We start from the raw sequence: 14,224 nt of genomic DNA, 5'->3' as shown, positions 1-14,224 counted from the left end.
CTAATCCCTCCCTGCAGTTCACCCCGACCCTGCTACTAGCTGAAAGTATCTCTGATCCAGTGACCACCATGTTCCAAGACTCTTAGTGGCTTCTCACTTCCTATCAAATAATTAACAGCACACCTTTGCCTGACATGCAAGGGCTCTCACCTGTCCACTGACTGCTCTTCCCCTTTGTGCATTTCACAGTCTTGACAAAAGAAAACTTTTGGGTTCCTCATCTATGTCTCATACTTTCTCTCCTCCACATCTGTCCCTGTGGCATTTCTTGTACCTGGAATTCCCCACATTTTATACAGTTGAAATGCAGTCTTCTCTCTTTCCATCTGCCTTTCTCTTATTTGTTTACCACTTTTACAGTGGTTACTTACATATGTCCCACTTCCCCTACAAGACTGTGAATACATTCATTTTTTATTCATTCATTCATTCATTCTACAAGATGGGTGGTTTCTCTGTGTGAGGCATCGTGCTAGCTCCTGGGGACACAGCAGTGACCAAAGCCTGCCGTGTCCTGTCCACGTGGAGCTTAAAGTCCAGTGGGGAAAACACATAGACAAGAAAACGAGCAAATAAATACAAATTACAGTTAAGTGCCATGAGAAAAGCAAATTGAAGGCTGTGTGGAGAGTGGATTTGAGGGCAGATGGCTGAAAGTGAGGACTGTCTTGTGAATATGTATGTCCTCCCCACCCCTAACGAGATTCACACAGAACCTTCCGGGAAGACAGCCTCAAAGAATGTTTGCTGACTGACAAATGAGGATGCAACACAAGAAAAACCATTATTTAGAAATTCAGCCTCACGTTTGGACCCGTGGTCAGTTCATGGCGAGAAGACAGTGGTTCTTAAGTGTGAAGTTGCTTATCAATCACCAGGGAACTTTGTTAAAGCGAAGCTGCCTGGGTGCAAACCCCAGAGACTGTAGATCAGTAGGTATGATGTGGGGTCCTGGAATCTGCATGTTATCAAGTTTCCAGGTGATTCTAGGGCAAGTGGATGGGGACCACACTTGGCAAAGCACTGTGTACAGTACCTGCTGTATCAGCAATGCCTACAGATTGCACCTGCCTGGACAGCGGACAGCAGAGCCCGGGAGTACGGAGCATAGACTCAGGAGCCTGACTGCCTGGGCCCCAGCTCTGTGAAGCCGGGGGACCTGGGAGGCGATTACCCGAGGCTGCTATGCTGCAGTGGGAGAGTGTGTGTGAACTGGTACCAGGGACAGAGCCGCCCCCAGCCTTGTCTCATCACCTGGGATTCCCTTTCTCCAGCTCTTTTCAGATGACCCTCTCCATCAATTGGAACACACTTCTCCTACAAGTTATTATTTTTTCATTGAATTTGAAGATGTTGATTGCATTCTATTTTGGGCAGAAAAAAATGTAAGATGAATTTTTTTTAGCACCACCTTGTGAAATACACAAAGCGTTATTAGGTAAGAAAGATTTTTCTACTTCTAGGCCATTTCTGAGGACTACATCATGAATACTAGCTCCACTGTAATGAAATCTTTCTTGTACCAAGTATAACATTCAAAAATTTTCTGCTTTCAGTATAGGCCGCAAGCCACCATTTTCTTTCAGCCATCATTAAAGAGATTGACAATAGAAAAGCAATACAACTTCACTATGGGCATTCGTGAACTCAGAGATGGGATTATGTCTCCATCTGCCCAGTGATTCTGTTTTGTGTTGGTCCTTGGGGCCTTTGTATGCAGTATTGGGGCAAAGTACAGAGGGACCAATATTTGCAGCCATGTGTAAAAATAAGGAGAAAAAGAGGAAAACAGAGACAGAGATAAGACAAAATTTATGTAGGTGATTAAGGAAGAGAGAGAATGAGTTGAGACAATCCTGGTGTGATTTGTGCTGGCTTGCACGGGTTAGAGAAAACTCAAGAGTTGAAATGGTTTCACTTGGCTTTTTTTTTTTTTTTAAGGAATCTGTTTGCGAGTTGTGTTATCTTGACTCTTCTGAGTTTTGCTTGTTTTCTGGCTTTCTGGAAGCCAAGGGACAGAGCACAGGTTACTTGTGAACTCTTCCCCAGTTGCTAGGGGAAAGGGGCTATGTGAGCAGGACAGCATCTCTGGGCCCTCCACTCACTTCCTCATTCCTGGCTCCGCTATCAGGCTTCTGGCTGCAGGAAATGCTTCTCTAATCAGCAAGGGCTATTACTGTGTCCCCAGGAGCGCAAACAAGCCCTAAGAGATTGGGAGGCTGAGTTCACCTCAGATACTTATTTGAATCTTATCCAAGCCTCCGGAATTTCAGTCAGCAAATTTTAACTGAAATCCGGGTAGGAATGACTTCTCGAATGAGATTTGTAATATTTCCTGCTTTTCTTTAAGTCAAAAATGTCATGCATTAGGGGACAAAAAAAGTCTGACGGGGAATTTAAAAAATAAACCAGACTTTTGTTTTCTAGAGGGAAGATATTCATGACATTTGGGATTTATTGGCGTATATTGGGGAAGACTAGAAAATCCTGGTGTGAGTGAAGGATTGTCATCTACTCCATTCTGGAAAATAGAGCGCTAACGTTTTTTAAAAACCACACATAGTTACCCTTTTAAAATATGATTTCTTTTATGTGAGAATTTTGAGTAGTAAATTTCATTTTTCAAAAAGGTATAAGCCTCTTATGACTCTGAGATCAAATTAGCTGTTATATATTAAACAGCTGTTGTGTGTCAGACACTGAGCTTTATTTCTAAAGCTGACACCAACCTTGTAAATGAGTAATATTGTCCCCACTTTATAGATAACAGATTAGGAGGGAGAAGTTAGGAATTGTGCCTAATGCCGCATGTTCAGAAAATAACTGAATTGGAATTCAGCACTGTCTTTCCATTACGCTCTGCCTGGGTCTCACTTAAAAATAAGCAAGGATCTGGTGGCCCCCAAAGCACTAAAGAGAACCTTTAATTTAGATGTCAACAGCTCCTTGCTCCAGTAAATTTATTCTAAACTGGCAATCTGATTTCACATTATCTGCTGGGTTAATGGCTTCTACCCAGCGGCCAATTCTTATATCACCCAGAGTCATTTCATCATCTCTTCTTCTACCCTCAAAAATATTGGGGCACCCTATTGAATCCTCAGTTCCTGAATCAGATTTATAACTACATATGTGCAGGATTAGGATTTATAGAACTGAAATAAGATATAGGAAGTGAAATTGGCTAGTTACTTTGATTGTTTTTGCCAGTTTCCATATGGTGCTGGGTGGAGAACAAATTGGACCACAGTATAGAAAAGAACAATACAGTGTACTATTGGACAGTAATACGTCTTCTATTACAACTAAGTTCAAAAGTAGGTATAAGGTGTTTCAGACGATACATGCAGGAAAATTACAACATTAAAAAGTTTAGCATGTGGAATTGATGCTTTGTGTAATAATACTAAAAAAATTTGGTCATCTTCTTTATAAAATTACAAACACATTAGAGAAAAAATTGTGGACGACACTCATCAGCTTTAAGTGATATATTTAACACAAAGCTTGAAATTTGTTTGTAAATCACACTTTTTTGCCAACCTGAATTCAACATGGAGTAATAACAATAATAATAATATTAATAATAGCAATAGCTTACATTTATTGGGCATATACTGTGTATTATTAGGCCCTGTTTTAAGAAGTATTACTTAATTTAATTCTTCAAAACAAGCCTAGGAGTACCTATAGTAGATAAGGAGAGTCTCAAAGGACAATTTCCTTAAAGAGTGATCATCTTTTCTCATCATGCCAAACATAGTAATTTAATTAAGCAATCTCAGGCAAAAATCTAATTTATTTATTCCTACAGTTCTGTTCAAAACTTCATAGTTTTGAAAACTTAGATATGCATATTTTATTATAAGTTTTAAAACATACCAGAATATTTGATTTTGAGGAATAGCTATATCCAACATATACAAGGAACTCATACAACCCAACATCAAAAATAGACCCCCAAAGCCTGAGAAAAACCAAAAAAACTTGAAGAGACATTTTCTCAAAGAAAACATACACATGAAAAGATGCTCAACATCATTAATCATCAGGGAAATGCAAATCACAACCACTGTGAGATACCACTTCACACCGGTTAGAGTGGCTATTATCAAAAAGAGAACAAATAACAAGTGTTGGCAAAGATGTGGAGAAAAGAGAACCCTCTTGTGCTGTCAGTGGGGATGTGAACTGGTGCAGCCACTATGGAGAACCGTATGGAGGGTCCTCAAAAATTTAGAAGTAGAGCTACCATGTGATCCAGCAATTTTACTTCTGATTATTTACCTGAAAAAAACCAAAAACACTAATTCAAAAAGACATATGCATTCCAGTGTTCATTGCAGCATTATTTACAATAGCCAAGATATGGATACAACATAAGTGTCCATTGATAGACAAATGGATAAAGAAGATGTGGTATATATATACATACACACAATGGAATATTACTCAACCAGAAAAAAATGAAATTTTGCCATTTGTGACAACATAGTTGACTCTAGAAGGTATTATGCTAAGTGAAATAAGTCAGAGACAAATGAATACCTCTTGATCTCACTTATGTATGGAATCTAGAAAACAAAACAAAATGAAAACAGATGCATAGATACAGAGAACAAATGGGTGGCTGCCAGAAGGGAGGGCGGGTTGGGGAGTAGGTGAAATAGTTAGAGGATTAAGAGGTACCACCTTCCAGTTATATAACAAAGTCATGGGGATATAATACACAGCATAAGGAATATGGTCAATTATATTGTAATAACTTTGTATGGGCACAGATGGTTACTAGACATTGTGGAGATCATTTCATAATGTATGCAATGTCAGATCGCTATGTAGTATACCTGAAACTAATGTAATGTTGTATGTCAACTATATTTCAGTAAGAAAAATAATTTATGAAAAAATCAATGTTCAGTGGTATTTAATAGAATAACTATTAACATAAAATATAGTATCAACATGACACTGATCCCAGAATGACATTTCTAAGGTACAGACTAGTACACAGGCATCTCCTCCTGACACCTTATAAGTTATCTATTTACATGAATGAGGTGAGATGGCAGTTTTTGTTGGTTTCTTTAATTTACCCTAAAGAGACATAAGTAATAGTTTAGTACTCAAAAGAGTTTTAATAACTATGTAAAATAATTAATAAACTAAAGTGAAACCATCAATGAGATGAATAACTATAAAATTGATTTACTATGAATGAATTTCTATCACTTCATTATCAGTATTTTCTTTTTAATGAATGCAGTTGTAGTCGATGATGCTCATTGCAGAGATTTAAGACTAAAGAAATATTAAGATTTTCCCTTTTGATAATGTCATTTCCTTGACATAGCTTGTAATAAGTATTTTATTTTTTGGTAAAATTCCAACTTTGGAGAACCAAATGCTGAGTCTTCACAGGTAACCAGAGTGAATTCTGCCATGGGCTATTGTTTGGGGAGGGATGACATTTATCAGAAATATCTTTTTAGTTCATGGTTCTTTACTTAAAGGTGCTCTAACATCTAAACTTATCTGGAAAGTGTATTATATCCATAATAGTAACTCACAGGCAGATTTAATTTAAACAAGGGTTGAATTCACTGGAAACACCAAAGTGAACCCTGGGTGCAAGTCCTAATTTACTAATCCTCTGTTTTACTCTCCACAAGTTTCTTAACTTCTCTGTCCTCATTGTCTTCATCTGTAAAATGAAGGCACTGGACGAGATACCTCTCAAGGTGTATAAAGTACCTAAGGGCAAGAGCTGTACTAACTCAGACTTTTTTTTCTAGAACACTTGATAAAGATAAGTGAATCTGAATTAATTTTCACTGACTTTTTACATGCTAGTAGTTAATTTCATCCCGTTTTTATTACTTTATTGAAAGAAATTACACAATAGGGTTTACTTTTCAGTAAATAATTCCAGTATTGGATTCAGTTCAGTTCATTAAGCATCAACCTACCTAATCAATATCAGCCTAGTCAATCTCCTCAAGTGGGTTCTCCCTTTGTCAGTGCCTTTCTGCCAGATGCTGAATAAACTAACAGCATTCAGGTCACATTTCTCCAAGAATGTGATCTGTGCTTTTATGGGATTGGGGAGCAAAAAATGTGAGATATGATTCTGGGGCATCGAGTCACTGTAATCCCCTTTCATCTGAATTTGTGACATGAATGTGTGTCTATATCAGCTAATGAAAAATTGGGGGAACTTTTGGTGAATTTGGATAGCTTAGTTGGTTGCATCAGAACTAAAGGGTCTGGGATTTGATGTCATAAGAACCCAGGTTTAGGGACTTCCCTGGCGGTCCAGTGGTTAAGACTCCGTGCTTCCGATGCAGGGGCGTGGGTTTGGTCCCTGGTCGGGGAATTAAATCCCCAAAAGAACCTAGGTTTAAATTTCAACTCTGCATATGACATCTAAACTCTTTGGGTGTCAAATTCCTAATCTGTACAATGGAGATGGCGGTACCTAATTAGAGTTTGTGAGGATTGAAAACGAGCGAAAACAGTGCCCTGAATATAGTAAGTGGTTATTCTCACCATTGAAAAGATCTGACTGGGGAATATATCCTCTAGAGAACAGTAAACATAAAGTGGTCCATTTATGATTACTCTTTATGTTTATAGACACTTCAGGTTGGTATTTTATTTAAGACAAAGGATAGTTTTCCTTTTCATTAATTCTTTTAAATCAACTAAAAAGAATATAGAGAGAACAGCAAATCCATGGTTTATTAAAGTTATAGGTAATAGCACATTAGAGTTGTTTAACCTGGGCGGGCTGAAATCCATGTTGCTTCTGTTTTGTTTTTTATTGCATCTCAGGCCTAGGACAGACTTTGAAACATTGTAATTATGATTTATTAGCTGCCTAAGTAAAGTGTTATTCATAGTAGCACAAGCACTTAGTGTTTAGATTTTAATCATCATCTTAATGAGGAAAAAAATGGATTTTTTAAAATGTCATCGAATAAAATTCTGAGAGTAAGCTCTAAAATATGAGGTCAGGGTAATAACTTATGAGAGTGATACAGATTGAAATGTGTATTAAACTTTTTCATGATAGAAAACGGTGACTTTGATACAAAATAAATCTTAGTTTTACTCTAAAATGAAGTAAACATGTTTTTGTTTGACGATAGTCAAAGAGAGTCTTCTCCAAATTAGAAGTACATTCACACGATCCTATAGAAGTCATCAAGATGCTGGGGACTGAAGCCTGGTCACACCTGGGTTAGACCCTTAGCAAGACCATTCCTGGCTTATCTGTGTTCTCATCTCAGTTTCTTTACATGCCGATGGAGGTAATGGTTGTACTTGCTTCCCGCTGATGGGAGGATCAAAGGAGACATGCTCGGCATGATTTTCATTACTTCTCTCTAGTACATTTTGATTCAAGTACCCAATTCTGAATTTGATTTCACCATCTTTTCTGAATGTCAGTTTTGTTTTTGTTTTGCTTTTGTCGTAAAGGGTTAACCAGTTCCTTGACCTCAGGACTCTGGATTGGACTGAACAGTCTGAGTTTCAACAGTGGATGGCAGTGGAGCGGGGGCAGTCCGTTCCGATATTTGAACTGGTTACCAGGTAGGGTTAAGCTCATCTGATTAACTTGGTGGGGTTAAGCGGGTTGAATTCGTCTGCATTTAACTTAGCTAGGTACCATGGAGACCTTCATCAGCTCACATGTAGATCTCAAAGAGAAGAACTGGGAGATTTCATCAAGTACAGTTTATTTCTCACCTTGCTTTGAAACCTGCCAACTAGATTTGAATACTCTAACACCAAAAGGTTATTCCAGCTTTCTGGGAAAAGGACTTGTCTGGAAGGATAATCACACACGTCAATAGAGGACTCTGTTAAAGTATATATTCTCAGAGCATCCTTGATTTGCTAGGTATTATATTCAAAAATTTGATTTTATATTTATGATATATATATATATATATATAATATTATAATGCTACATAGTATATTCAAAGATTTTATACATATTTATTTATATCTACACACACACTATGAATTTAAGAAATTTAAATTGTTTTGGGCTGGAGAATTTCTCATTATCTTGAGCCATGAGATATTTGCAATATTTCTGTCATCGTTATAATGATCTGAAGGTCTACGTTGACGCCATTTTCGCCTATTTTTAATCGACTAGAGTTGGATTAAAAATAATAGTAGCCACAGATTGTAATACTCCATACTAGCATCATCATTCATGAGCAGTTTTGTTGACAGTTTGCAGTTTAGTTGAAGAAAAAACACAGGGGATGATCAAGCCTTCAACGGCTTTCCCATTATTTGGAGGACAGAAAATGCTCTGAGCTAATTATTTCTATATTGTTGTAACATAGAGGTAACAGAACATAAAAGGAGACTAGATGATAAAGATGTTTTACATATACAGAAATTATTCTGAGAAAACAAAAGGACCAATGATGACAAAAAGTCTTCATCTTATTCACCAATACCAACCATTGTTAGTGGCTGCTTAAGGCACTCTACTGAGTAGGATTCTTCACTCCCAACCCAGGCCCCATCCTGTACTAATCTTGATTTATTAGAAAAGTGTGCAGGTAAGGATTAGTGATGTCTGCCGTGGGTGTGGGAAAGGACGGGTCACATTTTCATTTACCAGTTCTGCTATGGAAAATACTGGTATGGTGTTTCTTCATATGGTCAGACTTCCTTTTTAAAGCCATTGAATGGTTTTTGCATTTGGCTTAGAAAATTAAACTCTCCATTTTCCATGTTACCGACTTATGGTATTAAAAAGGAAAAGAAAAACTTTGAAATAAATAGATAATATTCGGAATATGCTAAAACATGAGAGGGAATTTTTAGAGGATATACGTTGGTTTAAACTGATTAGATTTTACTATGAAATTTGACTTTCAATGTACCCCTTCAATGCATGATGTTTACAGGGCTGTCACTAAGAGTCAGCTCTGCTTTCCTCTGGAATATGGTTAAGTAAACACTGCTGCAAGGGAATATAAGGTGTGCTATTTATGAGTGAGAATTTGATTTGTCTGCTTACTGACTCAGTCACACTAAATTGGAGAATGCCAGTTGGCTTAGTCAGATCATTAGACAATAATAATCATTTGTTGGGGGATTAGAGTTTATTCTTTGCTGCTTAATTATTGTAGGCAGATCATTTTATTTATTACTCAATTTTAAGTGATGATTATTGTAATATTTAACCACTCGCATTCTGAGAGTTCAGTGAGAAAATTGAGGGGTCTAGATTCTGTGAAAGTGCGGAATAAAATTGGAATATTAATGAGAAAGGAAAAGAAATGTCCTTCCTTATTAAACCAATTCCTGAGAAGTAGGTGCAAAGTTAAATCACCTTCTGAAATAATATGAGAGTTTCTTCAAATGAAAATTAGAAACCTTGTGGAACATTAGAAGTTGTTATTGTATAAATTGTTCAATCAGCCTTCAATTGAGTACTTACCAAGTAAAGCAACTATTAAAATACATCTACATTTGAAGTGAGGATATTTTACACAAATGGTATAGAAGTGTGAATTCAAATATATAACTATAGTAACCATTTAAAGACAAATAGTTAATATATTAAAGTAGGTATTGGTGTTCTATTGATAAATAACTGTATTACTATGATTTACCAGCTCATATATTAAATAATAACCGTTAGCTGTAAAATACATTATTGTTTCCGAAAGTTTCTTTCTAGTACTGGTACCTTATCTATTAGTTCAGTTATACTGGAAGTTTGGTCATACTATCAACACATTTAAAAAACATCTTTATCCTTATCACTAACAATTTTTTCTTTGTGTGCTATTCAAGCAACTTCCAAAAATTTTTGACAAAGGCTTTATGGAGCAGGTGATGTGATTCCCATCTTTCGGGAAGGGAAAGTGTGGTCCAGGTCCAGGTCGTAAACATGTCAGAGGTCACAAAGCAGAATCATTGGCAAAATGTGACTCATCACCCTGTCTTCTCTTGTGAGATGGAGCAAGTTTTTAGAGCACTGGTTTCAAAATCATTTATTAAAGTGGTGGAAAAGCATGAGAAATGTGGGTATCAATGCATGTATCGATTGCATTAAGAAAGCTGACTTGACCTGGTTCTTTAATCAGTTTCCAGTAAGCAATGAGATGAGAGGTTAGCTGCTAAAACTATTCTTCAATAGGCTGAGTTGAAAATCTTGAGAGAGAGTCTGAGCTCTGGGAGTTCCTTCTCTTTCTCCTCCCATTGCCTTCTTTCCTGCCTCTTCTTTCTAACTGGAGAAAGTTTTCCCATGTCCTGAAATTCTCTGGCTGGTCCTCACAGTTAGCTTGACTTAGGTTTTTGGGGAGGTATCGACAATGTTGAATATGGCTGATTTGGAACATCGTGTATTCTTTTGTTATTTACCCCCCTATCATACATAAAATAACCCAGTGTGAAGATTGTTCAGGGTTTAAGGTTTAGCTTTATTGTTTGATATTGTGGGGAAAAATTTATTTCAAAGAAGTAAACTTATATAATCAACATTTCAGGTATTGGAATGATCCAACAATGAGAAAACAAATAGACACGCAACATGTCTTTTGCTCTGCAGGCGGTAAATATTTATTTGTGAATGTGTAGCAGAAAGGGTGGGGATCCATTAAATGCCAAGGATAAACACACGAGGCTCTGGGGGTCTACCAACTTGTAATTCCTATAATAGTCCCACTTTTATTTTTTCTTTTCCCCAAAGGAAGTCCTTCAGCAGAACCAGGAAAAAGCTGTGTGTCACTAAATCCCGGGAAAAGTGCTAAATGGGAAAATCTGCAATGTGTTCAGAAACTAGGCTATATTTGTAAAAAGGGCAACACAACTTTGAATTCTTTTGTTATCCCCTCAGGTAAGTGATCTATTTGATCTGAAGTGTATAAAATATTATAATTTAAAGATCAAATTACAGTCTAGTCCTAACTGTAGGCAATGACAGGTTTTGTTGATCATTTATGGTATCAACTTAATGATATTCCTACAGAATGTCTTTTTGTTGGTTGCTAACCTTTCCTGAGTGTTCTGGAGTGTTTGGGCATGAGCAAAGCCTTTGACACAGCATTAATAAAAATTTTATCTTCACAGCTGCCCTATGAGGTAGGTATTATTATTCTCACATTTTAGATGAGGAAAAAGATATTCAGAGGATATAAAAAAACTCGCACATGTGACAAAACTGGAATCCAAGCTAGGAAATCAGTATCTGAAAGGGATGTTTTTATTATGTTCTCACTATTTAATGGCCTATCTGGGCGCCAGTGTTATTTAGTTTAACATATACATTGAAGTCTTCACCAAAATGGAATAAAACATCCCAGAAGTAGTCACTGAATTTTATATATAGGCTAGACCAGCGGGGGGAAAAAATGCAATTATGCTCTCTATTATAATTTTATAGAAGAATTAAGCTACTAAGCCCAGAATGCATTTTTTTCTTCAAATTGACAGAAAGCAAACTAACTAGTGATACATTTTTTTCACCATCAGCTGTTTTTGGAGAGACACTTAATACTTAAAGGTCATTTATGTATGTATATATATATTCTGCTTGGAAAATCTGACCGCGTGGCATTCTTTACTTTTTTTGCTCCTTGACTTTTAAAAGCAATTTCATTTATTTTAAAATATGATCGACATGGCTAGAAAGTCCAAGGTACAACATGATAAATATTAATAATTTCTTCCAGTTCTTACTTCAAATTTGCAGTTCCTGTCTGAATAACTGTGTCTGTGTGTATATCCTTACCTAGTTATTCTATGGATATATGAATAAATATGTTTGTAATTCTTTTTGTCTGTTTTATACAAATGGCAGCATATGATACACTTTGCTCTACTTTTTTCACTTAATAACAATTTTGGGCATCATTCCATACAGTACATAGGTAGCTTCTGTGTTCATTTTTATGCTGTACATTAGCCATTGCAGGGAGAGACCATATATTTTTTTTAACCAGTCACCTATTAATGGAACTTTAGTTTACTTCCAATTTTTTATTATTACAAACAATCCCGCAGTGAGTAACTTTATACATATGTCATTTGATGTGTGTGATTACTCCTAGAAGTGGAATTGCCAGATCAAAGAGTGGGTGTGTTTGCCATTTTAATGGATACAAATATGGCGGAGCTCTCCAATGGATATAGATGAGGGTCCCATTATTGGATTTGATTAGACTTTACAGGGTCACCCTTATGGCTGTGGGCACGCCTCAGGGAGACCTCAGTCATTTTTGTATTTCATCTCCTCTATTCCTCCCATACGAGAAATGGTACTGATATAATCCTTCCCTCTTGGAAGAGCTTATATAATTCTCCTTCAGAAGATTTGGAATTACCACTTAGGGGATGAGGAGAATGGTGATTTTATCATGTCTGAGTTAAGGAGGCGGAATTCTGTAACTTGGCCTTGTTCCTTAACCCCCCAGTTTTAGTGTCCTATCTATTAAGTGGAAATACTAAACACTTGTTCTTCCTGTGAATGTTTGTTCGTATTGTCAAGCACTCAGTCCATTATTCTTATTTCTCTGCTATGCCTGTTACTGAACCAAACTTGGGTCTGCTGGTCTGCGTGCAGTAAAGCCAATCTACTGACACCGGGTTGTGGTGAAGGAAATTGCAGGGTTTATTGCAGGTGCCAAGCAAGGAGTCCAGGGCAGCTAGTGCTCGAAACACTGAACTCCCCTATGGGTTTCAGGAAAGCATTTGTAAAGCCTAGGTGAGGGAGGTGGGTTGCAGGGTATGTGATCAGCTTGTGCACAATTCTGTGATTGGTTGATGGTGAGGGAACAGGGCAGTGTCCCAGGGGTTAATGTTATCAATCCTTAGGTGCCAACACGCTCATGATCATCAAGTAGTTAATTTCTTTCATTTGGTGGTGGTTTTCGCATCTGTAAAACAACTCAGGAAATGTCCATCAGATACTATTATCTGGGTACTTCAGAGAGGAGCTACAGCAGAGGATATGTGGGAGGGAAGGCCCCCTAGGGTCCTGCTCGGTTACATGCCTTACTTGCTTCACTTGCTAACTTTCACTTCCCATTGGTTTTTGAATTTCTCTATACTTCCTGGATTAATCATTCTATCTTTTCTATAAACTCAAATAAACCAGAGCTTGGAAAAACATACCAGAGTTAGGAATATGAAGCATACATTATTGGTGACTCTCTCGGGCAAAGGTTCCACCTCGTCCCCTGTTTGTCTTTGCAATGCCACCCAGTTCGTCCATGATCCCTAGGTTGCTAGAGCTACACTGTCCAGTTCAGTAGCCACTAACCACATGTGACCACTGAGCACATGAAATGCGGCTAGTTCCAACAGAGATTTGCTGTGAGTGTAAAATACACGCTGGACTCACAAGACATAGCATGAAAAACAAAAGTAAACGATCTCATTATTTTTTAATTGATTACATATTGATATGATAATATTTTGGATATATTGGGTTAAATATGATGTATTATTATAATGAAAGTTACCTGTCTCTCTTGAGACTTGTATTTAACATGGCAACTGGCAAATGTATAATTCCATACGTGGCTCCCATTTGTGGATTATGTTATATTTCAGTCAGACAGTGTTGCTGTACAGGAATAAGCCATTTTTTGTGGTTGCCCCAGGGGACGCCTCTTCATTGGTTGTTTTCATGTTTTGAAATATTTTAAAAGTGCATCTGTTTAGTTTTTGAAGCCCTCAGCATGTGCTGGCATCATTTTCAGCTTCTTGAGCAGCAAAATTAAAATATCCCACAAGAGGGCTCCAGAGTGATACTAACCTGTATTTTTTTTTTTTTTTTTGGTAACCACTGGAACTGTATAGAAGGAATAGATTTTCTAAAAATATGCATTTTTCTGTTACAATAATACAGTGTTTGGATCTCAGGACTGCCTATTTACTTGAATGACTGTACGCAGAATCTTGAGCTTATACAGAGGTGAGGCAGACATTCCCAGACTTTGAGAGACTATGGAACTGATACATGAAATGGATAACAAAGGTGCCCTATACTGAACCTTTCCTAAGGCAGCACATTTGAGAACATTTAGTATCAAACTTCAATATAGAAATTGACATTCATTTGGCAATATAGTCCCTCTTTAAGCAAGATATATTGCTCAATTGCTGTTTGAAATAGTATCCATAAAATGGTCATAATAAGCTGTTGTAGAGTAAATATAACTTCAGTTCTTTTTCTTGA

General features: G+C 37.1%; 1 protein-coding gene across 2 annotated transcripts in view; it reads left to right on the top strand.

The window, feature by feature from the left end:
- The window catches only part of MRC1 (mannose receptor C-type 1), a 146,936-nt gene that overhangs the window by 78,656 nt on the left and 54,056 nt on the right, over nt 1–14,224 (top strand). For both annotated transcript variants that reach the window (XM_007196406.3, XM_007196407.3), the window contains 2 exons: nt 7,483–7,596; nt 10,733–10,879. In XM_007196406.3, the coding sequence (XP_007196468.2) occupies nt 7,483–7,596; nt 10,733–10,879 (261 nt within the window). The remainder of the gene's footprint in view (nt 1–7,482; nt 7,597–10,732; nt 10,880–14,224) is intronic.

This window comes from Balaenoptera acutorostrata, chromosome 3, assembly GCF_949987535.1.
Source record: "Balaenoptera acutorostrata chromosome 3, mBalAcu1.1, whole genome shotgun sequence".
NCBI classification, from domain to species: Eukaryota; Metazoa; Chordata; class Mammalia; order Artiodactyla; family Balaenopteridae; genus Balaenoptera; species Balaenoptera acutorostrata.
The sequence above is the reverse complement of the archived record's forward strand: the minus strand, read 5'-3'. Positions and strand labels throughout refer to the sequence as shown.